Here is a 26346-nt window from a genome sequence, read left to right on the forward strand (position 1 = left end):
AGCCTCAGCGCTCATCAGATCCACACCTCACAAGTTTAACACTAAATACAAACATTTCAGCAGCACTCAGCCTTTCCATGCTCTGAAAAATCAAACCATCAAAATTTTATTTAAATAATGTTATCTTGTGAATATACACCACGACATCATATTTATGTTATACGTAGTGGGTTATTTTTTTTTAAATAAAATAGGTCTAGTCTTTGTCCTGAGACAGATTTGGCAACCTGTCCAGCCTGTACCCCGCCTTTCGCCCGGAACGTTACCTGGAGATGGGCACCAGCAACCCTCCCGACCCCACTATGGGACAAGAGTGTAGCGAAAATGAATGGATGAAAGGTCTAGTCCTTATTGTTTTAACTGCTCTCCTTCCTTTTTTTATACAATGCTCTTCTGGTTTCTGCATACATAAAGAGATAATGACTCTGCTTTGGTAAATTCCAAACAGAACTGGGATCTGAAAACATCAAAACTTTAACATCGAAACTTTATCTATTTATTTCAAACACAGACAATGAAACGTAAAAAGTACAATCAGAATAGAAAAAATAATAAAGAGACAAATAGTCGTACACAAATTGTTCGAAAAGGAGCAGGTGAGAAGATAAACCATTATATGATTGCCTGCCCTTCTCGTACATTAACATTTAAGTCTCCCCTCCTAGTTAAACCCGTAAAGTACTCTCACATTAAATGAAATCTATAAGCTATTTATTTCCTCACAGTATAAAAAAAGTCGATGTGACTGTCTTTTGTGTCATCAATTTGTAAACAGTAAAAGAGCCCGTAATATACAGATCCTGCCTCGTTGTGTGTGCTACACTGTTCACCGCTAGGTGGCGAACTAACACCGTTTTAAAATATGTCCTTTTCAAGCTTCACGGTTTCGTCTTATCTTGCTCTTGCTGAAACTCTTACCGAGGCTGGGATTGGTCCTTTATTGCCAGGAGCTACTTTTTGAAACATGTGACAATAATGACATTTTTATGACTTGTGTTTTTTGCAGCTGAACTAAAAATGACCATCATGGTCATAGCATTTAAAGTCCCCTACAAAAGTATTTTTACCTCTTGAATTTTTCTTACTTTTTACAAGGCCTAGGAAGCATCGGTGTGGTTGCATAAAACTTTTATTTTCTTTCCATTTCACAGTCTTGCAATACTTGGTTTGTTAAATAAAATTCTCATTAAACAGTGGTCGTAACGTGACAAAAAAAGAGAAAAGGTTTAAGTGGTTAGAATATATTTGCAAAGCTATTATAAAGGGCGATTAGCATTTAGATGAAAAATTCAGATTAATTGTAAATTCCATTGTGGTTTTTGAAACAGTGACGTTACAACTTTATGACAAAGTTGCAGCAAGCCGTTTGCTTTAGATGGTCAATGTTGTTTAATTAGTTTGAGCTTCAGCAAAATGCTGCTAAAACTATGAGCTGTCCCTAAAATCTGATTTAAGGAGATCCGATGACAACTGGTTAATTAGCATAAAACATTTCCAAATGACCGTATTTTCAAAGCGAGTGCTTAAGCTCACTCCACAGCTGTTTCAAATCTCCTCTCTACCTCAGCCTCCAAGGCAGAAACTTGTCAGTCAACTGGAAGGAAAAGTCATTCACGTGAAGCAAACATTCCAGGTGTGTGTCCATTTGGTCGGGTCTCTTCAGTTGGAAGCTATTGTTGCCTCTTCATAACCCCACTATTACAAGGAAGAAATAGTTTTGATCACAACGATTGTCCCTGGTTGGTTTGAAACTTACCTCCTTCTAGCCACTGAGTCAGTTTTGCTTTGTTACCAAAAGTAGGCAATGCAGTACTGCTGTATTTCCAAGACGATGACCCATGTGAGATCAAATGGAGGGATTAAATAATAACCCTTTAATCTGCCCAGTGGCATCCACCTGCAGTGGAGCCTTTCATGGGATATCGGAGCTACTCATCCCCTCTGGCAACCAAAGGGAGCGTTGGGAATACATTTTCTCTACTTTGTGACTCACTTTGCCACCAGTTAGTCACCCTGGATACTCATTACAGAGTTTGCTCTTAAACAATACCTGCCCAGCAGCCTGAAAAGACACAAAAGCAGTAGAGCATTATGGGTGCAGAATGATGAAAGTTTTATAGATTAAGAGAGGTCCGACTTTGTATCATCCTGACCATGGCACGTTGAGTGATTGTGTCATTTTCTCTGTTCTTTCAGTTCTGCAAGAGAGAAAAAAATGCAGTCTTGGCAGTGGATTAAAGCCCAGACTGTATTTCCACACACACTGACAATATCTTGTGTGGTATAATAGCCTTGGTGTTGAAATCTGAAATGAATGCATGCAACAAGACGCACAATAGAGACACAGCTTTGTAAGACAAACTGTATATATATATTGTTTGCAGAAGTATTAAAGGGGCAGTAGTATGTATTTTCTAGGCACATAATGCTGTTTGCTATCACAATCCAGTAACTATGTATCTTTTATTTGCTATAAAATACTATATAAATCAAATATGACTTAAATGAAATTTGACATTGTAAATTAACACCTTGAAATTGGGTCTCTATCTCTTTCTGAAACTTCGCCTTCAGGAAGTCATCACAAAAAGGCTCCTGTTTAACAAAGTTTTTACCAGCATTGAATTGAGAAGCAGTTCCAGCAGATGGGCTGTTCCTTCAAGTGTTTGCTAATTGCTCCTGGCTAGTCTGAAGGAGCAGGATGGGGCAGGTTAGGAGGAGGGCTGCTCTGTGAGGTGGACTCTTAGAAACTGCAGTTCAGAGGAGGAGCTGTGTCTCAAAGGCGGAGCTAGGTTCACCTAGGCGTTTTGCACAGTTAAATGGTTGTCATGGAGATTAAATGTGCATGAAAGAATCAAAGCAACGCTCCAAGTATGTTTTTGATAAGAGAATAACATTACAACATGATCTAAAGTAAAAAAACAAGTTGATTTCAAGTAATACTGCCCTTTTAATATCCAGAAACCTCTTTGCTTGAGGTGGCCGCACGTGGGACTTGCTCTGCTAAATTTTGATTACTTGTTTGTATGGTTGAAGCATTGTCTTTGTTGAAAGAAAAAAAATTGCTCTTACTTTTTTACCTTCGGGCAGTTGTTACAATAACTTTGTGGATGAAGAGCAGGACCAAAGAGTGGAGAGAGAAGGAAGACGTTCACACCTTACTTTGATCATAATGTGCAACCATCATATCCCCAGCTCCAACATCTCTCTGCCCAGCTTTATAACCAAACAGCTGACAGAAGTTCATGGAGGCGGGCTAAAGCAAATTAGAAGTATTAGCGATGCTTGCAAACAACTAATGGTGTTATCCAAGACATGTTGTAGAATATTGTCTCTGCAGCTCAGATATTGAGCTGCTAGCATGGCAAACATTGAGAGTATTTGCAGAATCAAGACTGACTTCTACTGGAGATCCTTCCTGTCCACAGCGTCAGAGCAGAACGACTCTTTGAAGACACTTACATGATTTCAGTTATGCTTGTTTAAAGATTCCAGTGCTTTTCTTTTTTTACGGTGTGACTTTACAAGCTGAATTTTTTTTAATTCAGATTGAATGAAAACATCAGTGAAGGTCAATTTTCACGTCTTGCCTCAGATTGTCCATTGGGTTTAGGTTTGGCCTTTGACTGGGCCATTTCATCCCTAAATAAGACTTGATCTGTTGGTGTTCCTAGAAAATATTTTGAATGTCGGCCAAAGAGTTCAGTTTTGCTTTTGCTGCAACTATATATTACTTTTCTGACTAAAGGTTTATTCCAACAGTTTCTCTCTTTCTTTTTTTCTTTCCTCATTTCTTTCTATTTGTCTGGTTCTCGTCGTTGTCGAATCAACAGGTTTCCAGCTGTGGTTCCTTCTTACAAGATAACATGGATCATAAAACAAGGACCACAGTTAAAGACATTGACTGCCAAATTAAATCCCTTGATAATATTATTCAAATAAAACAAATTATGCTTAGCATTTAATATAATAACTGTTCTCCACAATTATTTAAGTTGTGAACGTTTAAGACTCTTAAGTTTCTGAATGCATTACACAACCTCCTTTAGACGTTTATGTGCAAAACTCTGTTACAGCAACTCTTTCTGTGTTTTTAACAGTTCTTTAGGTGTAAGAGACATTTTAAGTTGCCACAGCTCCCCACCCCTCTGCATCTCTTTCTCTGTGTGAGAGTTTTATATTTCTTTCTTTCATGACCAAGGTTGGAGCCGCTCTCACTGGGTCCAATAATGATTGCTTAGATCTGAAGCAAACAACCCCCCCCCCCCCAACCTCGGCTCCCACTCTGCACTGGTCTGGACCACCAAATGTGTTCCAAACAAGGAGAACCAGTGAACCAGGGATACCTGATGCTCTTGGGAAACGGCTCATATTTACATTTCATGCAGTGCAGTAGCTCCTGTAGGTCAGATTGTGGAAAGCAGTTTACTGTGGTGCAGATAAAAGCAGAGGGTGTGTTCATAGGGATCGGAGGAATTAGTCTTAAGCCACTCATAGCGGTTTGTGTTAAATTTTGATCTTGTCTGACAAGAGCTCCTCTCTTCCACATGATTTAACATGCCATCTACTGAGCATGTAGTTTCTCTATTTGTCTGCTGGTTTAGGTCAGTGGTGTCCAAAGTGCTGCCTGGGGGCCATTTGTGGCCACTGGAATGATTTTGTGTGTCTCCCCACCTTAGATAAAGAAGGGAGGAGCCAGTGGAAAAAAAAATCCAATTCTTCTTAAATGGAAAGTGTTGGTCACAAAGTATTTTTGATTTTATTAGCCTTGCTTTCTTTTTGCTTTAATAATTTTATGGTACATATGGCCATAAACTCTGTCTGTTTACTCAAAAGCAGAAGAAGGCACACCCGTTCATTAAAGATGGCTAAATGAAGCAAGTTTTTTATTTATTTTTTTATTTTTTTGTTTTGAAGAAGAAAGTTCACATTTTTGTTGTTGGGAAAGAACTAAAAGATTTTCCAGACCAACAAAAACAGAAAAGTGTCAATCAGAACCTTAAAAAACTCGATATCTTTCTTTTATGGACGAAAAAAAAAAAAAAAAACTTACAAAAATGAGTTGTTTTGTGTTTTAAGTTGGAAACAAATATGGCCTCGGAAGTGTTTTGGACTTGAGATTTTAACCCATGTTGCAAAAAGTTTGGCCACCCGAGGTTTAGGTGGACCCCCCAGGTTCTGGTGGACACCCCAGGTTCAGGTGGACACCCCAGGTTCAGGTGGACACCCCTGGTTCAGGTGGACACCCCAGTCTTGGCAGGTTTTGCAGCTCTGTCTTTACATTTTCCATTACAGCTATATTTGTATTGATTAAATTAGACTGTTTTTGATAATAAGGCAACTTTTTTGTGCAAAAGGTTGCACTGAATTTTATTCATGGGTGTTAGAGTTAATGGAGTTCAACATATACCTATACACAGATTTTTATAAAAAACAAAACACAAAAAAAACAAGTCTCCCTCCATTTTGCATCGATGCACAACTTTGTTTTCCTTTGACGCGTAAAATCCTGATAAAACGAATTATTGTTTGTGGTTGAAATTGAAACATGTTGAAGCAGTGCGAATACTTTTGCAATGCATCTTTAAAATCTAACTTTCCCTGTTGGCCAATGTAAGGAGGTCAGGGTTCAAGAATGCTTTGAAGAACAGGAGAGTTAACTTACTAGCAAATTCCCTCTTGAATATATTTAAATATATGTCAATCATAGGAAAAGCTTCAGACTTCAGATTAATACACACATCTAGCCTCGGATAAGTTCCATAGCAACATTGTGTCACAGCCCTGCTGCATCTCCAGACATTAGCAGGTTTATCACCGCTGCAAATCGTTAAAAAAATTCAAAACTCAGACGTTCGTTCTATTTTACAGGCTGTAAAACGCTGCAGGTTGTATGTTGATGCTGCAGCTGGACTCATGACAAATACTTCAAAGTTAGCATCGCCTTCTTTCATGTGGTCCTCTGATTCCACTGGTCTACAGCCAAAAACCTGACTGTGGTTTTCAACTGTTTTAGGGTCATTTTAATGTGTTGAATCTAGAAATCACATTGGTTTTGCTCAATCATGTCAACTTTCTGAACTATGGAGCAACATGAGCATCAAATGCTTGACTTGTTCTCACATCTGAATCGGTTTCCTGAGAATCTGATCAATGAGACATGAGCAGGAGGAGAGATTCCATCAGGACAGAAAAGAGACAGAGAATTTTACACAATGAAGACGTAACGTTCAATTCACATGTACTTACCCTTATCAGTGTTTATTATTCAATTTACAGAAATACAACTTTGTAACATTTCATTAATACACTCTGTTAATAAACCTTAATACAAACTGAAATAAACTGAAAATGTCATAAGAATGTCGTCAATTTAGTCAAAAGATCAGATTTTCTAAATAAAATTAGAATAAAATCCTGATTGAGAACAATGGATGTCACCTTTGGATTCAGCGGTGCAAAATAATCCTAATTCAGTTATAAAACATAAACAACTTCCAAAATATATTTTTTGTAACCCAGTGTTATTTTCTGTAGTTTATTCAAAAAAATCTTGCAGCGTCAACAGGGGGCGCTGATAGCTCATAAAACAACTTGTACTTGTTTCAACACAAACATAAAAATCTACACAGCATCTTATCTGAGGTCACAGCCTGATGGAAAGGGTCAGTAGTTGTTATGTGTGTGTGTGTGCGTGTGTGTGTGTGTGTGTGTGTGTGTGTGTGTGTGTGTGTGTGTGTGTGTGTCGGTTGGAGTACTCCACCACCTGGCGCCATTTACCTCCCTTAAGTTACCAAGAACTCATTAACCATTTAATGACCGTGACCTGACTCAGTTGGTCACAGTGGCACTGCCATGTCTGGAGCTCATTGAGTAACCCAGAGCCCTTTTAAAGAACCCAGCACTCACCCGCTTCAGGCTGGTGAGGAAGTGTTCAGGTTTGTTTCTGTTGGTGTCGGCCAACAGATTCTGAGTGGCTGTGTGTACATGTGGGCTGAGAACTGCAAAAACAGTAAGCTCTCCAATCTCCTGATCTGTGTCCCCTCTGCCACGCATACCAATGTTGCTGACTAACCTGATGACTCCTGGAAAAAAAAAAAAAAAAAAACATCAAATCAGCTTCCAGTTTTACTGTTTTCCTCTCATGGGTCGCATTCTTACTTCTTATAACATGTAATTCCAGCATGCATCACTTATGGCAGGAGATAGGCACAAAATGCTTAAATCCACCAGACACACAGTCAGATGAAAACAGTGGAATGGAGGCAGAATTAAAGCCTCAACATGTTGACTTTAGTGGGTATTAGTAAGAAGGAGTGCAGGTGTGGTTTCTGTTAATACACAGATAGACAAGATTATTTTCATTGGAGATTGATAAAGAAAACACTTAATCTTTATTAGGCGTGCTACATTTGTAACATGGGATTCCACTGCTGACGTCCCCTGATCCACCTCTCATTGTGTCTGAGTCAGAGTGGACTGGCAGCACTGAAGGGGGCAGAGTGAAAGATTGAAAGCATGGAGGGATGAAAGACGAAACAAGCCTGGTTTGGCTGCAGGGAGTTGGACGATTAGGTTGAAAAGCAAAGTCAGACGTGCCCCATGTGTGTGTTAGCCGGGGCTTAACGTGGTTTTTTGCAGAGACAGTTTAATCCTTGGGACAAAGATAATGCACGCTGGTGGAGAGCTCTGTGTTCGCTCCAACATTCCTCTCTTCTAATCTTCTGACCTCTTAAAAACAATACATGTTTTTATAAGTTTTTTTTAAAAGTCTTAGATAATGTGACTGGTAAGTGTAAGTTCAAACAAAATTGGTAAAGAATTACTTTCCAATACCTGAGGTAAATAACTTTCTCAGTCAATGTTTTAAATCATGTCATTTCAATCTCATATGCTGATAATCTGAGTAAATATGAATAAGCATATTTTATTAAGAGAAAAATATCTCCCAAAACCAACTTGAATCTACATACAACATCATAACAGAACTGTGCTTCATGTTTATTTTGCAAGCTGTGCTAAATTTCACATCAACTTACCTCTGTAAATGCCAACTAAAGAAGCATTTACTTAATAAGGGTGTTTTGAATTGGAGCAACATTGTAATTCTTGCTGTATAAACAAGAAAGAACTTAAGCAGAACCTGCCTGACAACACAAAGTGAACAAAAAAGATCTCAAAAAGCAAAACTTCATGCCTTAATCTGAAGAGTCGGACTAACCAACATCAGTCCAAGACTCCTTCAGGCTGGCAAAGAGCGATCCAGGCACTTGCCTCAATTAAGGCCAGTGTTTTTGATTCTAGAAAAAGAAAGAGGAAAACTACGAGAGAAATCCAAGGTCAAAACAAAAAGAACATAAATACCCATCTCACTTTTGCCCTAGTGTGCTAGTGCTAGTGCCTGTCTCAGCCAATGGTCAATGGGCGAGACGTGGGGTCACCACAGGTCACCAGTCCATCTCAGGGTTATAGTTCAAATAGTCATTTTTGCACATTTTGAGTCAAAAAGATAAAAAATTGTACATTTTGTACATTTTAACACAGCCTCATTCCTTCATACAGGTTTGAGCACACGTCCACTAACACACATGTATATCTTCCTAAATATTTTATCATCATCAATATTATTTTCATTTTAGGCTGGCGTCCATCTCCAGCGAGAGGCAGGGGACACTTTGTACAGGTCACTAGTTCATCACAGGACAAACAACCATGACACACTCAAACCTAGGGACAACTGGGTAATTATTAACCAATTAGCTTCACAGAGCATGTTTCTGGACTGTGAGAGGAAGTGATGTAATCAGAGGGACATAAAAATAAATGTGCTACTATAAAGAATAAGATAAAGAATAAGATAAAAATAAAAGCAACACAAATAAATAACATACTGGATAAACCTATTTTGTGTTCATTTATGAAATAAAATCCAATGAGAAACACAGATTTTTGTAGATGTGACTCAAAAAAATCTAAGATTGTTGATGCATGGATAGGTTAGCTAGATCATTCTTCTTTAAGCTTCTACTAATGACATGCTGATACTTCTTACAGTTGAAAATGATCCTGACCTTGAAGACTGTAACAACAAACATCTCATGGTTACTGGAATCCAATGAAGGTTGGATGTCTAATTAATTACAGTCCATATCAATAGGCCATTATCTGCCATGACCTAAGGTGGGGGATATGGAGCTCTGTCTGTCACGAGTTTGCATTTATTAAATAATTCAACCTCTATACGGACTTAACTCTTGGCCTTCACTGTTAATGCGCAATCATGGCTCAATCAAGACCAGGAAGTATGAGCAGGGTCAGGGAAGGTCAACGCTGGACTGTTAGAGGAAGGCAGGAGTGAAACGTTCTGATGTTGCCTTTGGGTTTAGAGAGAAAAGGTTAAATCATAAACGGACAAGTTAAGATTGGAATTTGTTCATTTGAAACAGAAATCGATGCTAGTGAATAAAAAAAGAAAAACATCATTTAAATCATAGCTTTATTACCCTTACAAGGTTTATTATACATCATGTAGGAACATGTACCTTCAATACTTCTTAGAGACAAAACAAAATGATATGCACACATACTGTACAACAATCAGTGTTAAACGCGGTAGAGACCGTGATGAAGGAGACAGCAGTCCTTCTGTAACGGGGGGAAGATCTTGTCCTTTTTCTCCTCCATCGTTCTGTTCTTTTACTGTGATATGGTAAGAACAGCCAGAGGCCAAACAACCATCCATGCTCCGTATTGCTTTATTGTCTTTATCTACAAAATGGCAGTGATTTGTCAAAATTGAAAAAAAAAAAAAAAGAAAAAAGTTTGTTCAACTGGTTTATAATGGTCTTTCCATTGGAACGTGTTTCATTAAAGAGGCTCATCAGTCATATACAAAAATATAGTACAGCAATTTTTTTTCTCATCAGAGCAAACATTCATACCTGTCCATGTCCATGGCCGAACACACTGTCAGCCAGACCCAAAAAAAAACTGCTACATGAAGCAATCGTTAACATAACATTAATCATTAGAGTGGTTTACAAGCTTATGCCCATTTGTGATCAGTTTAGTGAAACTACAGCAATCCTCTCTGAAAAGTATTCACACCCTCTGGACTTTTCCTACATTTTGTCTCATTGCAATTGGAAAGATCGGTGTAGTTTACAGGGATTTTATGTTGAAGACCAGCATAAGATAGTATACGTTCCTGAAGCTGAATGAAAGTAATACATGCTTTTTAAAGCTACAGAAAGGAGTTCTGAGAAAACTGGGGAAAATTTGAACAAGCCCACCTTGCTGTCTCTTCCCCCTACCTCCAGAGCTCCTCCCCCACAGTGGAGCCAGCTGAGAACTCAAGGCATTAGGAGTAAATTCCTGTAACATTATATTCTTTCTCCACCATTAGCACAGCCACAGCAGCACACCGGCAACCGTGGGCTTGAACAACGTTGAGTGTGACTGATACTGCTAAGGACCCTCCTCCTGGTTCTCATTGGTTGTTTCTGACTGGGAGCGCTGTATTTCTGCAAATGGCTGTAGGACCACAAGGAGGAAATGGAGGAACTTGATTTTTTTCACAGATTACCCGTCTCATATTCTACTGTCAGAACATAGTGACAATTATAACAAAGGTTAAAAAAAAATCAGCCTAAAAAAAATTTGTTACCTCAAATGTTGCCCAAATAAAATCTGACATGTATTTCTATTCAGCCCACTTGTTGCCTTTGGAAGTCATTTTTGTGACTTTGTAAATTATTTGTGTCTTTAAAGTAGCGCAAACAAAATGATTCTTCTACTCTTGAAGGGAAGGTAGCAAACATATGGTCAGATGAGACCAAAATTGAGCTTTCTAGATGACATGGGACACTAACACTACATGTCACCCTGAACACACCACCCTCTGGTGAAACATGGTCATGGCAGTGTCATGCTATAGGGATGTTTTTCCTTCAGGAAAAAGAGGGAAACTGGTCATATTTGATGTGAATCAATCAGTGGACCTAAACACAGTACAATCAGGTGATTCAGGTCAAGGTTCACCTTCCAACAGCGACTGAACATTCAGCCAGAGCATAGTGGGATAGTCCAGTGGAGTTGTAATGTGACAAAAGGTGAAAGAATCCAGTGGGTCTGTGTACTTTTGCAAGGCTCACCTTATTAAAAACAATACATCCTGAGCACAGTCACTCCTTCCTTGAAGAAAACAATCAAGAATGTTTTGAAGAACACAAGTTTGAAGTATTAACCACCTGCAGACTGTCAAGATCTCATTCAAATACACCATTTAGTGTTTTAAATGGTAACTTATATATTTGTCTTCCTTCTTTCTTAGGAGAAGAAAAGTCACTCACGTTCGTTCAAGTGTGACAACTGTAGATGTTTCTCTGATATATGATTAACTAACCCAGGAACCATCTGGGTGTTTCACACAGGCAACCTTTCGGTTTTTTGCGCCCCCCTAACTTCCAGGCATGTGAAAGTTCTTTGACCAAGGGTAAGTATACAAATAAAGCATCCAGTGAAGTGCACACAGCATGGTCTTTACACAGACTGCTTGTTCCTCCTCCATGGTTCATCCTAGCAGGCTGTAGTGTCTCGCATTGTGTTCATGGAGGAAAGAGAGGCTTATACAACACAAATACATGTACATTTCCTGCATATTCACATTACAGAGTGCGGCGGTGAAAAAGAAGAAGATTATTTTGCTGAAGCAAAGCAATGGAGGAGAGGAGACGTTTGTGTAGTGGACACTGAGATGTGCTTCTTCGCCAGGACGGCTTTAGTCAGCTGGAACTCCTTGAGACAGGGTTCCTCTGTCCTGTGAAAGTCTGGGACTGTGCTCGTTGAGAGTTTGTGGTAGGAGCCCAGCAGGTTCGCTCTGCGTCACGTTAAGGTTTCCGAAAGGATCCCGATCAGTCTGAGCTCCAAAGAAGTCCCTGGTGTCCTCGGTTTGCAGGGTCCAGTGTTTGGCAAGTTATAGACAGTAGCTCCCTGCTTTCTGAGTCCGTCTCTGAGTTGTCGATTGGCCCCACTTCCTCCCTTCCTGTTTCAGGTGCAACATTCGCGCTCCATGCGGCAGAGGAGCGGGGAGTGGGAGGGCAGGGACGAGGAGGTGCAGGGCTCGGAGGAGGAGTCTGAGGAAGATGACATGGAGGTGAGCAGGGAGGGGTAGGGGCTCATCTTCTCGATGTTGACGTATGTCGTGTTGAGGAGGACGTAGTGCTCCCCGCTGAAGCTGGAGAAGATGGCGGCAATACGGGACACCAGCTCGGAGAAGGAAGGTCGGCGTTCCGGCTTGGGATGCCAGCATTCGATCATCACCGTGTAGCTGAGGGAGGAGACGAGAGATAACGTTCAGCATTTGTTTCTATTTCACTAATGCAGTATCATATGTCATGAGGAAATAATTTGTGGTTTTTTGCTCAATCCTTCTTAAATATGCAGTTACTGCCATCAAAACCTCAACTACATGTTTGGATATTTGGATCTCCTTGTTCTTAATTGTTAGTCTTTGTCTCATTGGAACTTTCGTAACTCTCAGGAAACTCTCTCCCTTTCATATCAACAAAACCTTGTTGACTCTACTTTATTGAGCCGTTATTGAATCAGTTTTATCTTTCTGCTTGGTGCCCCGGTTTGTTATTTTAACTGTCTGAACCGAATAGTTAAAATACTTCAGTGAGTTGACAGGTGAGATGCAGATAAGCCCAGAATCCTTCAGACAGGTGCAGAGGTTATCCACATCCATCTTAATAGATGTGTCTCATCCTCTGCACTGAGCGTTCAGGCTCCGCCCATCTGGATGTTTGACAGGTAGATAAACAGTTTTGTTCCTGTTTCCATAAGCTTCTAAAATTAGAAGAATGAGAATTAAAAGTTGCAGGAAACTGTATCTATCTACAGCTCTACAATATGGAGTCTGTGCAACTTTTGCCTTCATTGAAATTTCCCTTTCTGCCTTTCATCTGACATTACGCCATGTTTGCACATTGTCAAAATCACATGACTGAAACCTGCTTTAGCATTAGCTTCCCTTAAATACCATTACCATTGTGCTTTAATGGTGCGTTCACAACCAAATGCGTTACGCGCGTCAAAAATGTGTCAGACTCTTCAAGTTCGACAGGTGTACACTTTGAATGCAGACGCTTGACATTTTGTTCTACACCTAGCGTTTCATGCGTCAAGCGCGTCTGGTTTACATTCAAAGTCTATCTGGAGGCACGTCAGAATCGCTCTAGCCGTTGTTTTCTGTTGCCGGCCTATTTGTTGGGCGTGTCGGATGCGTTGGACGCTCTCAACGCATCAAACGGTTCAAATCGCGCCTCACTAGATGCGTGAAAAGCGCCGTGATTTGCCCCCGATGTGCCTCTATGTAGACTTTGAGTATAAACCAGACGCGCCTGACGCTCAAAACAAATTGGTGTGGACACACCATTACAGTTAGTGGATCTAATGTTTGTGATTAGTTCTTTAGGGTTAGCGCAGCTAGCTTTTTAATTAGTGGCACCCACCACTGCACTTACATGAGCAGATAGACCGGAGCTCAGTTACTTCATTCCACAGCAAAACTCTGTGAACAGATTATGGACAGATTTTAATTTGTCTGCCACAAATTAAAATCGGTTCATATTTCTCCTTTGATCTGCCAGAACATAGTGTAACAAAACAAAACTAAGAACCTCATTAACACATTTGTTCAAGTTACAAGCTGGTTCCCGCTGCTACCTGAGGCCCTCTGAGAACCATCAGCAGGGAAAAATTGCAAAAATGTCTGCAGACATACATCATCCCTTGATGTGCACTTTTGGGCCTCTGCTTTACTCCTACATGAACACTCCCATCTTCTACCCAGTTTCATTCACTCACACACACACACGCGCGCATACGCACACACACTTGCATACAGACAGCACGGCTCATAATGTTATCAACTGTCAGATTATTGTTGCTGTTTTTTTTATAATGCCATGTTGTAACGGGTGCTCTTATTTTTACTTTTCCCAGGATATAAGTTGCTCTTGCGATATTAAACATCACATGATATTTGAAATTGTCTCATAAAGTGCTGTACTGTATGTGGATTAGTCCGCTGAAGTAAAATTATATTTATGCACCATGTTTAAGATGCTTAACTACTGGTTAACCGCAACTGGCTAACCAGTTAGCTGCTAGCTGACCACAAATGGCTAACTGCTAGCTACAGTGTCCTATTGGTGCTAAATTAAAGGGGTATTTCACAGGTTTTTATGAGTTAACATGAACTTTTTACTGCATCTACTTCACAAGTGGCAGTGAATATGCAATAAACAGTAGACATCGCCAGTGGAAGAACTTTTCTCATTCAACATGTATGTTGCCTACTGTATGTATTGGTTTCAAAATCTTTATGTAGTGAAAAATTACATATGGAAATGTTTAATTTGAATATCATGAATCTGATATTCTGTACTGATATGTATTTGTACTTACTTGCCCATAACTCTATATATTTTTGAATGTCTAATTACATAACTTTTCACAAATTAAATTAGATGTGGTGACAAAACACTTAACTCAGTACGGGAGTAGATTTTGTTTTGCCAAAATATCTATTTTTACTCTTGCTTAAATATTTTTTCAGTTGCCTAGTTTTTACTTCAAAGGTAATAAAATATACTAAAGTTTGACTTGAGGACACATTTTGGCTACTCTACCCACCACTGGCCTAGTTCAGAGTCTAAAAGGTCACAGAAGTTAGATTGAGACAAGCACAAAACCTGAAATATTATTCTCCAACTTTCTACAAGACCAATTACAAATTCTTTAAAATCTGGAAAATGTTTACTGTATCTATGAGAACAATTAAAAGAGTAGTCTTAAGATTCTCAAAAATAAGATTAAATCTTATTTTCTGCTGTCAACCCAACATTGCATCTGGTGTCGTGCGAAGGCACTCGGATTTGCATACAGCAATTTTAATTGTCATCTTCTTAGTAGATTTAGCCTGAAACATTCTTACTGAACATGTCTAAATAAGCTGGAGCAGCATGAGCTGGAAGCAGTGCCAGAGGCTGATCTGTGGGAACAACCACAGAAATGAAGATCTATCAAAAACCACAAGAGAAGCAAACAATAAATGCCATACTTTGATGTGATTTCTATTTAAACGTAAAAGTAAAAAAAAGTTTTCCATGTGACCAAAACAGCTGATGTGACGTAACCCACATTTGAGTCTCCAGCTGACAATGACGGATGACCTGAGTGTGATTTATGACTGCAGAAGTTTATACAGTTAATCCACTGTAGCTGATTCTCCCTTCAAATCGTAGCAACCTTTCATGATGTACCGAAACCACAGCTTTACTGTATATTACTTATGCCAGCCGAGCCGTGTGAATGACGTGAACAGAACCTGTGCACACTCACAGAGCATCGGGGCAGAACTCGGGCTGCAGCAGCCGCCTGCCCTGCAGGAGGAACACGGTGATATCGAAGGAGTTCACGTCGGAGTACGGCGGGGCGCCACGGGTCATCAGCTCCCACAGCAGAACTCCAAATGACCACTGGAAGAAAAGCGGGAATATTAGCTCCCATTAGCACATCTTTGTTGCAGTAAAAAAAAAAATCACAATCACAAACAGGCTTGTCACAATTGATTTTGCTGGATAAAATGATAATATTGTTGCTTTGAGACCATTTTTAAGTAGAAAAAAGAACAGATAATGGCATAAGACTGCTCTCATGCTATTAATGCTAGTTATGTTATCTTAGATATTTATGAGTCTACAAGAGTTTGCCTGGTAAAAACCAGTAAACTTTAATTTTGTAGAGCACTTAACTGGAAGATATTTTCAATATCCAATGGGAATTATTCAGCATATTTTAATTCTTCATGCGATTAACTGATTATTTGCTTATTGTGAAAGGCTTAATCAAAAGAGAAAGTTGTAAAAAAAAGACAATATTTGGTCTTTACTTTAATAATAACCTTACTTAGGCTAATAATAACATTGCCTCAGCCCAGCATACAGACGAGTTGATGGCTGACACAGCTGCTTGCAAGTCGTCCTGATTGTATGATTGCAAAAAAGCAACAAAGCATCATCCCTCCACCACCGTGTTTGAACCCAACATGTTGATTGTGTCAGTATTCCATCTGTCTGGTTAAAAAAACAAGACTTGCAGATGCAGCAGGGTTTCCCCCAGTGTATTATAAGCCTGGCGGGTCATCAGGCTTTACTTGTGCCCCCACCAGGCTAGCTTTGCTTATTTCTTTAAGTCTTTTTAAAATGTTTGCATTTTTTGAGATTTTATAGTTGGTGTTCAGGTACTAGTCTTCCAATCTTTCAGTAAGACATGACTATCAAGTGATATTTTCAAATTTCCTGTCAACTTTAAACATTTCTTAACTCACAAACACGATGGGTTGCTTCATGAATGACTGCCAAGCGCCCAACCCCCGGGCTTAGCAAGTGTTCTGGGGGAAACCCTTGTGCAACTTTGCATGCCTCACCTGTTTCTTTCAGATACTACACAAATTAACCACAACATTAAGCATCCTCTTACAATATTATATGTAAAACCTCTCAACATAAAGGCGGAGTTCTTGTTTAAAGGTAAGCCGTGTGACACCTTTACATTTTAAAGAGATTAGAGTAATGATGGAATTCTCACCACGTCTGACTTGGTAGTGAACTTGTGTGTCTGGAGACTCTCCAGGGCCATCCATTTGACGGGCAGCTTGACGCCGCTCTTATTGTGGACGCTGTAGTATTCTTTGTCGTAAACGTCTCTAGCGAGGCCAAAGTCTGCCACCTTTACCGTGTAGCTCTCATCCAGCCTGGCAGGGAAAACAGGCCGTTACCTTCTGTGGTGGAATGCTTGGTTACCTTTGGCTCACTGCCTTGAGCTTTATGTTCCTTCTCTTCCACACGTACAAGAACCAACAGAACACATCATAGGTATTTTGAGGAACAAAAAGGCCATTTTCTGAAATGTTGAATTAAAACGTGCTTTTATGTACAAAACCTGTTATTTTTAATCTACAAAACTGGAAGATTTGTGGTCTGACAAGCTGCTGCTTGCACATGACACATGCAAAGCAGAGTTTGCATATCATTTGTGCTGCTAAGCTAATAGTGTCTCTTTGCAGTGACAGAGTTAGTACATATGTTAACATAGAACGACCTAAAATGAGGTTAAAATACGCAACTACAATGAAAAATGTACCCATGTTTAGGTACATTTATGAATGTACCTAAACATTCCTGTAGATAAAAATCTGATTGTCAGATGTTTAATATTTTGTTAAGAGCAGTACCATTTGTGACGTGAAACATTTACTGTGTCCTGAAAGCTGGTTATAACTGTGTTGTAGTAACTGGCTTTACAAAAGGAGGAACAGAATTATAAGAGCAATAATAATAATCCATCCTCTGTTTTGGTAAACATGTCTGACAAACCACACTATTTCTTTATGAAGTTACAAATAATGAAAAAAACAGTGTTCATTCTTGTAACTGAAAATCTGGCAATGTTTTGCCACACACATTGACTGAAGTTGCAGGGATAAATGAATTTAGATATTTCTGAATTATTCTGCATACAAATATAAAACATTTGACAAATTTTGCAAGTTTTTGTGAACTTTAAATGTCTGTTATTGTGACCATAAGTGGGAATAAAAAATGATGAATGTCATGACCATCTCTAGTTCTTCATTCTACTGTCTAATGAATAACACTGGAGGCAAAACAAAAGAAAATGAAGTTTTTCAGAAGTCAGGAGAGTTTGAATACACAAAAAAGTGTGAGGTTGGTTTTAAGCTGTTATCCAAGAAAAATCCTAAGTGTTTTGTTACAGTACTTTCAACATTTATGTAGATATATTTTTTTCTGTTTTATTTTATCATGTGTAGTTATTGGATAAAATGCTTGACTGGTGTAAAAATAATCCAAACGAGCTTACATGCAGTTTCTGGCAGCCAGGTCACGGTGGACAAACTTCTTGCTGGCGAGGTACTCCATCCCCCTGGCAACCTGCAGTCCAAAGCCCATCAGGTCCTTCACTGTGGGATTCTGTGAGACAATCACATTTGCCGATTTATCCATCATCAAACCAATGTGACGCCTAAACAGATGGCGTAAGAGTACAGGGCTTTTGCTGCACCCTCTTACATGCACTTCGTCACGGATGAAGTTGCGCAGGTCGCCATGCTTCATGTATGGCAGGACCACCAGCGGCGAACCCTCAGGCGGAAGGCAGATGCCCAGCAGAGAGAGAACATTGGTGTGGCTGAAGTCCTTCATAATGATACCCTCCTTCAGAAACTGGGAAACCTCTTCCAAGTCTGTAATTCCTGTAGATAAAAAAAAAACTGATTATTTCAATATAAATAACACTAAAATAATTCTTGATTAGATTTAATAGAAAGTGAAAAATAAGTAGAATAGCTGTCATTCTTCCCAGAAGTAGACATTCCAGTAAGTTTGCCCCAAGATAAGACCTTGTAGAGCTCAGAGAAGCACAAATAACCTACAAACTCATAAAATGTTCAAATAGGAGGAGGCTCGGAAAGTGTTCTGGATTGTTGTACATGGTAGTAGCTTGTCACATTATTTTAAAACTTTTCTTTTCTCTGGTTGGAAATCAATATTGTTTTTGTCTCAGTGTATAAACCCCCCAAAGAATCATGCAGGAAGACTAAGACGTTATGCTGCGCTGCTTTCAGGTTACGGATTGGGATCTACTGTGTCAGTAGATCACTGACACAGTGATCTATGGTGATCGATTCCATAAAGCTCTATATGTCCTGTTTTTTGGTTAATTTGAAGGTCACATAATGTTTGGAGGTCTGTGGCTGTTGACTGAAAAAAGTTGGGAACCTCAATATCTATTGCCTTTACTGTGTCCTTTTATGTGACTTATAACATTGTGGCCAAACTGCTGCCATTGCCACTCGCTTCTATTTTGCTTAAACATCCTAATTGTTGACTGTAAAATATTTAGTATTTTATTTAGTAAGGACATTCCCAGACTGAGCTTATTGCAGCGGGGGTCTCCTGTCACTCTAATAACATGGAATGCATTGAGGGTCATGATAGGTAGGTGGACCCAAATGCAGATGATGGAGGCATTGCGTAGATGATGGCGAATTTAATGAAAATATAAGAACAAAAATTTACAAAACCCCATGGAAAAGAACAAAAAGTGAGAACAAAACCAAAAATACACAAGAAAGAAACCAGCAAGGGGAAATGAGGAGAACACGGGGAGGAGCGAGGAAGAGACTAGAATAGACAAGAGGATCTGGCGGGGAGTGACTGAGAATGAGAAGCTCAAATACTGAACAAAATACCTACACTGATGAGCTAACTGACTGCAGGTGTGAGTGTGGGGAGCAGGAGGCAGACTAAGGAGAGGGATAGAGGAAGTGTAACATGGGGAGAGGGAGAATACACAGGGGAACAGGAAATAATTCTAACACTAAATAATAACTACACTAAAGAAACCTAATAAGATTAGAGTAAAAAAAAAACAAAGATAAATAAACATAACTAGGAACACTAAGAATTGAACTAAAGGAAAACAGGAACAAGACTGATCTAACCTAAATAAGAAAGTAACATAAAATAACAATGAACCTAGAATGAAATGAAACTACCAAAGCAACTCAACAACCCAGGATCCCAACATCGAGCTCCAGAAATCAATCACTTATTTGGATAGGTGAGTGAATATTGTCAACAAAGGGTACATATTAATAGAACTGAAAAAGTGTGTAATTTCCCTTTGCCATGACTGTAACTGATCAGACTGGAGTTGAAAATATGAAGCAACTCTAATTTTAACATCAGTAGGAAGGTCGCCTTTGATTAATAAAGAGAATAACCTAGGTAAGAAACGATCCCATCACCCATTTGCCAATTCTCTCAAAGTGTAAGATTAGGTTAAAGTGTAAAAGTGTTAAAGTGACATAACACCTGTAATGAACATGAAGTCTTTATGAATGTTTATGACAGTTGTCATGAAGTGTCATTTGGTAAATAATGAMACTTTTAATGTAAAGTTGCTCTAAAAGTTGCATTGAAAGTCCATTAAAAGTGCCAACTTTGCATGATTTTGTAAATTATGATAATTTAATGCAAAGTTGCCACTTTTAATGGACTTTCAATGCAACCTTTAGAGCAACTTTGCATTAAAAGTGTCATTATTTACCGAATGACACTTCATGACAACTGTCATAAACATTCATAAAGACTTCATATTCATTACAGGTGTTATGTCATGTTTTTAACAGTGTCATGTCAGTCTTATGCACACCCCTTCAAATAAAGTGTTACAGAGGCTTTTAAGGCAGATGATTAGCTTAACCTAAGGGTCAGACTTCAAAGACAGATAGAGATAAGCTGGCAAAGCTGCATAAAAAACATATTAACTAAATTGGTCCTCTTTCTACTCAGTTTAATCATCACAAAGCACTAGCTTACGATCAAGGCATCCTCTCGAGGATTTAAAAGAAACAAAAGCCAAAAATGACATTGACTGGTGGCAAAATGAACAAAAAAAAGGTTTAAATCCCCACAGACCAGTCCAAGGCAGTCTGAGCTGAGGAGTCCCCCATAAGCATGAGGCTTCCTCTGAGTGGATGGGTGATTCCTCCACGTTGTTTCAGCATCAATCTGCCTGCTCCAGCTGACAGGTTACAAGATTAGCCGGGACCCTAATGTGGTCCTCACCACTGGATGCTCATTCATCACCATTAGGCTGAGCTGAAAGGGGCTGTGGGCTGTGATGGGAAGAGAGCCGTAATCTCACTGTGAGATCATACAGTAAGGATGTAGTACAGTGTAGACAGACAAACCATGCGTGTTTAGACAAGAGCACAGAGCACGGAGTTGTTTCTGTTGTAACCAAGGATGTATCAGTCATCAGAAGCAACTAATTATTACGACTAAACCCAGCACTATACAAAAAGACAAATGATCTTCTTTACCAATTCTATCAGGCAAAATGCTATCTGTTTTACATCCCAAATAAATGTTTGTAACTTTAGCTCTCAAAAACCATTTCCATTTAAAACCTGACCGTAATCATGTAAAATCTATTTTGAAATGTGGTAAACATGAAAAATTTTGGTAATCCCATCTGTCCAGAACTGACTAAAAGGGTTAAGTTGGTTGTTTTTGAAGCGAGTTTATATGACATCATTTTGCTAATACTTCCCTTTTCCTCTAGGTGAAAGAATTAAGTCTGAGATGTTGTAAGAAAAGTCATTACATTCTCAAAGTTGGTGGATCGACCGATGGCGTGATTATTTTCTTCAAACAACTATAGAACCTCGAAAGCAGAAACATGTCATATCTGATGTTGCTGCAGATCTCACAACAAAATCCAAACATCCATGTCCGTCTTGGCAGAGCTCTAGAGAAATGCAGCTGTTCTGGTGGATTGCTGCAGACGGCAGAGTCAATCAAAGCAGCTTCACATACTTTTGTTCAAACTAAATTGTATACAGTTAATACAGACTAGTATCACATTGTTTCCCACTGACACAAATATTTTCAGACTTGAAATGCCTGAACTAGCTAAAGTCAAGTAAAACAGGAAGTGCACACCTGACTACCTGTCAGACATCCACAACTTTAAGGATAAAAACAAAAAACAAAACTTATTTTAATTTCAGACATTTAAAAATGTGTTGTTTAAATTAAGTGAATGTAAAAATTAGAGATGCACTGATCCGATATTAATATCTGTGTCTGTTCCGTTATTGGAATAAAATTCCTGATCGGATATCGTGACAATGTCCCCAATTCATAATGGCAGATCTATACAGTCTAATTCTATGCTTTGTGCGAACATGACGCTTTCCATGGAAAACACAGCCAAAGAGTCCTGTCTTTATTTTACACTATATCTAGAATTCCTAACTGCACTTTCTGAACCATTTGAAAAAAGTTTGTTGCGATTGATTTTTTAAGTGTTTGACCAACGTTGTCAACCTGTTGTTTTTGTCAATTTATTTATTATTTATTTTACATCAACTGTTCTACTCCTAACTGCACTGACTGAACAAATAATAGTTGTTTCTCTGCATTGGATCGATATTGACCGCTTCTAAGCCTCATATCTTTTTGAATTGGATGCACCAATTCAAAAAGTGATTCTGAAATATTGTCGTTATACACAGTCACCAACATGGCTGCTTTGGGCTCGGTAACTAAGAGCTGCAAAAACAAGCCCACATCGTTAGTCAATAAATGAAGTGTTGGCTGGTTTTGCATTTCAAATGTTTATATCAGAGACCAGAGATTTCTCAGGACATACATTGATATATACATATCTACAAACAGGATAAGATTTATGCATATCACAAGATGGATTTATCTACAAAAAAATGCTAAAGATAAAAACCTAATCCTCTCCGCCTCCCCTGACCTTCCAGGAATTCCTAACACCTTTACCTCTGCTCTGCACAACTTGTTCCATCCTCCCCCTTTCCTGATAAAGAAACGAATGCTAACAAAGCTTTTACTCACGATTTAGCGACTTGATAGCACAATGCTGTTTCTGCCCGTCTGGCTCCAGCAGCGTTCCATGGAAAACACAGCCAAAGTGTCCTGCAGGTTACAACATGATGTACATTAGTCAGAATCAGTCAGCATCAATAGTTTAAAACGCTCCTGTTCAAACCTGTGAATGCTAACATGTTTTTAGCCTCGACAAGGTTCACATGGTGATACGCTTCATGTATGAGGTAATGTAAAGGAGGCATTGTTGTCATTGAAACACCAATAAAACACCTAGAAAAGATGAGCTCACACATCCACTTAGTGTGTAAAACTAAAATTTGCTGCTTATCTTTGAGGATCTACTTTGTGGTTGAGAATTAGTTTTCTCTAATATGTATTTTCATGCATTATAGTCAGAATTTAAATGTTTGTGTCAGTAGTAGCTGTGTTTCAATCACAAATGTCCAAAAACTTTCTCAATATTCCACTAATGTCGAGAATTTTGCAACTGTATGCAATGCAATTAACATCACGCAGGAACAAGTTTAAATTGTTAATGCACATCCTCCAACTACTTCTTCGCAGTTTCCGGGAGCGGTAACATCCGGTTGTCGATTGTGTGACTTGTGTGATGCAAAAAAAAGTGTTTTCATTGCAGTTTTGCCAAATAAATCCATTTCGATACGGGGAAAAAAAATCCCCACCTCATCCTAGCAGCAAAACTTTTGATCAAAAAACAACTTTTTAAAAAATAAATTTAAGTGTTTCCATTAAGCTAATTTATTTTCTACATTTAAAATAGTGCCTTTTTATGGTCAATGGGAAGACAGCTTGTGTGTGTGTGACAAGGATTTTCAGTTTTAATTTTTTTGTCTTTTAATAATGGTCCACCCAAAGACTGGGTTTGCACATTAGAGGCTGGAAGACCTATGTACAAAACATCCAACATTGTTTTACATGTTGATCTCGATGAAATAGTTGAACTTAATTGCAGCCCTCCCCCTGCTCCACTTTCCATATTGTGTAACAATCATCTCACTGATCCATAAGGAAAAAAAAGTGTTTCATCCTAAACAGCAAACTTTCTTGAGTTGCCTCCACACTAAATCAGTCCCTTTCAAGTAACCCAATCTGAGGCTTTATTCATTAATATCCCACACAACCAAATAACCAGCGTCAAACCCCCCTGAATTATTATGTGTTTTATTGAATTATATCTCCTAGTTAAGACGGGGGGTCTCGGTTCAGCCTGAGAAGGGTGCAGGAGCGAAATGAGCGCGGCGCTCTGCTATCACGTCCCCGCAGATGGCTGGCAGTGTTGGGTTACGGCTCTCCACAATGGACCCTGGGAACATTAGCTGAGAACAAATCATCCTACGCCACTTTGAAGCACTCGAGCAGCCACCAAAATCCAGGCTTCAAGGGATAAATTCATACGAGGGGGGCGAACATGCCGTTTTTCTGGAACATTAAGGTGCTAAGGGTCTTTCTCAGTTTAATGCTAAATTTGATTTGTCGGGCTAAACCGCCTACCTACATGTGGTGAAACGAACTGATCTGGTATCTGCATGTCAAGTTTGAAGTTTTATAAAGCAAGCCACAAGCATGGAGGGTGGATTAGCTCTCGGCTGTTATCTGTTGTAATTATTTCTGAAGTTATGGAATCAGGTTGGATTTACTGCAGAAGGTACAGATGATAAACGGATTATCAAGTCGTGGGAAACAGCTATCTAAACACGGAAATCGCCGTGTTTACATTGAATGAATTTGTTTTCGTAATTTCAATTTGTGTAATTTTATTTTCGATGGAAATGCAAGCAGAGATGTGTTTAAACATGTAAAGTTTTTACTTAAAAATAAACAAAGGCACTGAGGTGTAGGAGGCTGCTCGACAGGATGCTACCTTCCTGTTAGCATCACTGTTCTGAAAGAATCACCAGCAGAAATCCTCTTGCATAAGAATAAAGTATCACAGCACAAGACTTCCAGAACAATATTATTTGAAAAGATAAAATGTGAAAAGATAAGATCAAAGTAGAGGTGTTTGGTCATAATGCACATCCATGTTGAAACACTGCATGCTGGCAGAGATGCATGATGGTAGAGGTGGGAGGTGATGAGGGCTTGTTGTGAAATCAAAGGACCTGTGGACTTTGTAGCATAGGGGCAACTGGTATATATTTGACTCTAGATATCATTTGACAACCTGATTTAGATGAGATCATTTTTACATAAACCTTCGATCAAAACCCGACATCCCAGCAGCGGATCACTGACCTCTGCCGATGATCTGGTTGACGTGAAGCAGGAGTTGTTCCCTTGCGATCACCACATGCTGCACCTCAGTCAGCAGGTCCGGGTGGAGACAGGACGGGTCGATGTGGACTGGAGCCATCAACAGGGGAGACACCAGGTCACCTTCCATGCCCAGGCCCAGCCCCCCTCCAAGGGTTCCCAGTCTGGGAGACAGCAGCTCCCCATTGGATCTGTACATAGGAGGAGCTGCCCGACATGTCTCAGGCCTGTCGACACCCTGATCTGGAGAGGCAGAAACAAAAAAAGAGAAGCAGAGGGTCAGAGGTCTGCCGCTAAGTCACAACACCTTGACCTCCACATGTCAAGGTGTGTTACGTGATCGGAGATGGACAACTACACAGACACAGAGCTGGAAGGAAAAAGCTTGAGGTTTTCTACTCTGTTAGAAGGCTAATAAATGCAGAAGTTCCTCCAGAAAAGTCAGAACAAGAACCAGAGCTGAAACAGAGAGCGAGGTCAAATGTCCTGAATGCTAACTGTCCCTGAAGGCAAACATTAGCTCATTAGTAAACCCAGCCTCTTCAGACTCAAGGCCAGCACAGAAATCGCTTCAGCTATGATCCAGGGGATCATAATACCAGGAGCCTCTCAGTGGCCCTCAGGGCCAGAACAGAACCCACAAGAGGCGCCACAGACCACATCAAAGATTACTGATGCATGCTAGATGAGAAGATGTGCATCATGTTTTATTAGACTTTTTATCTATAGTTTGTAGTTTCCGAATACCTAATCTGTAGTTTCTCAGTATTTAAAGTTGGGCTAATCTTTTCTGTCTCTTTACTTCCTGTTCTACTGATTCTGGGTTTCAACTCAACATTCTCATGTTGAGTTGTGTTGAGTTTTGTGATTGGCCTAGTCTGTTTGTGTTCTGTTTTCTAGTTTTTGGAATAACAGCAGTTTGTTGGTTGGTCAAGGACAGCAATGAGATTCTGTGACATTGTAATGACATTATAACATGATGTAAAACTCAAAAAGTCGATTTTACATATTACTGCCCCTTTAATATTGAACAAAACATCTTATGTGATTGTTTTTAAAAAAAATCCAAGTTAGAAATGCATCAATTTTACCTTAAATTGATCCAATGATTCGGGCTGCTGTTAGTGTGAAAGGTGCACAATAAGGCATGCGCAGCTAACCGCTGAGGCCAACAGGTAAGGGAGCAGGCACATAGGAGGGAGGTGAAGTGAGAGAACAGGGAGTCATGTGAAGAAGAAGAAAGGGGGAGGGGCTTACCCTCCAGCAGGGTTGTTCTATAGTCGACTGATTCATGGGAGACCATTTCGTTAGTGGGGCTGACGCTCCTCGCGTTAGCCAGCCTGTCCAGATGCTGGATGTGACCCCGGCCATCATACCACACCTCAGACAGATCTGGAAACAAATGTTGCAGAGACAGAAAGAAAGATGAGAAAGGAGATGGAAGAGAAGAAGGATGCAGAAACAGGAGGTAACATAAAAAGAGATAGAGAGAGAGAGAGAGAGAGAGAGGGAGAGAGAGAGAGAGAGAGAGAGAGAGAGAGAGAGAGAGAGAGAG

General features: G+C 39.5%; 1 protein-coding gene across 2 annotated transcripts in view; it reads right to left on the minus strand.

Moving 5' to 3' along the window:
- Window positions 1-9479: 9479 nt before the first annotated feature.
- met (MET proto-oncogene, receptor tyrosine kinase) overlaps window positions 9480-26346 on the minus strand; it is an 89546-nt gene continuing 72679 nt past the window's right edge. For both annotated transcript variants that reach the window (XM_008410639.2, XM_008410638.2), the window contains exons 14-21: window positions 26049-26183; window positions 24774-25034; window positions 22524-22604; window positions 18159-18340; window positions 17950-18059; window positions 16657-16822; window positions 15409-15545; window positions 9480-12328 (exon numbers count right to left, since the gene is read on the minus strand). In XM_008410639.2, the coding sequence (XP_008408861.1) occupies window positions 12049-12328; window positions 15409-15545; window positions 16657-16822; window positions 17950-18059; window positions 18159-18340; window positions 22524-22604; window positions 24774-25034; window positions 26049-26183 (1352 nt within the window). In that variant the 3' untranslated portion in view covers window positions 9480-12048. The remainder of the gene's footprint in view (window positions 12329-15408; window positions 15546-16656; window positions 16823-17949; window positions 18060-18158; window positions 18341-22523; window positions 22605-24773; window positions 25035-26048; window positions 26184-26346) is intronic.

The sequence above is a fragment of the Poecilia reticulata genome, linkage group LG6 (assembly GCF_000633615.1).
Source record: "Poecilia reticulata strain Guanapo linkage group LG6, Guppy_female_1.0+MT, whole genome shotgun sequence".
NCBI classification, from domain to species: Eukaryota; Metazoa; Chordata; class Actinopteri; order Cyprinodontiformes; family Poeciliidae; genus Poecilia; species Poecilia reticulata.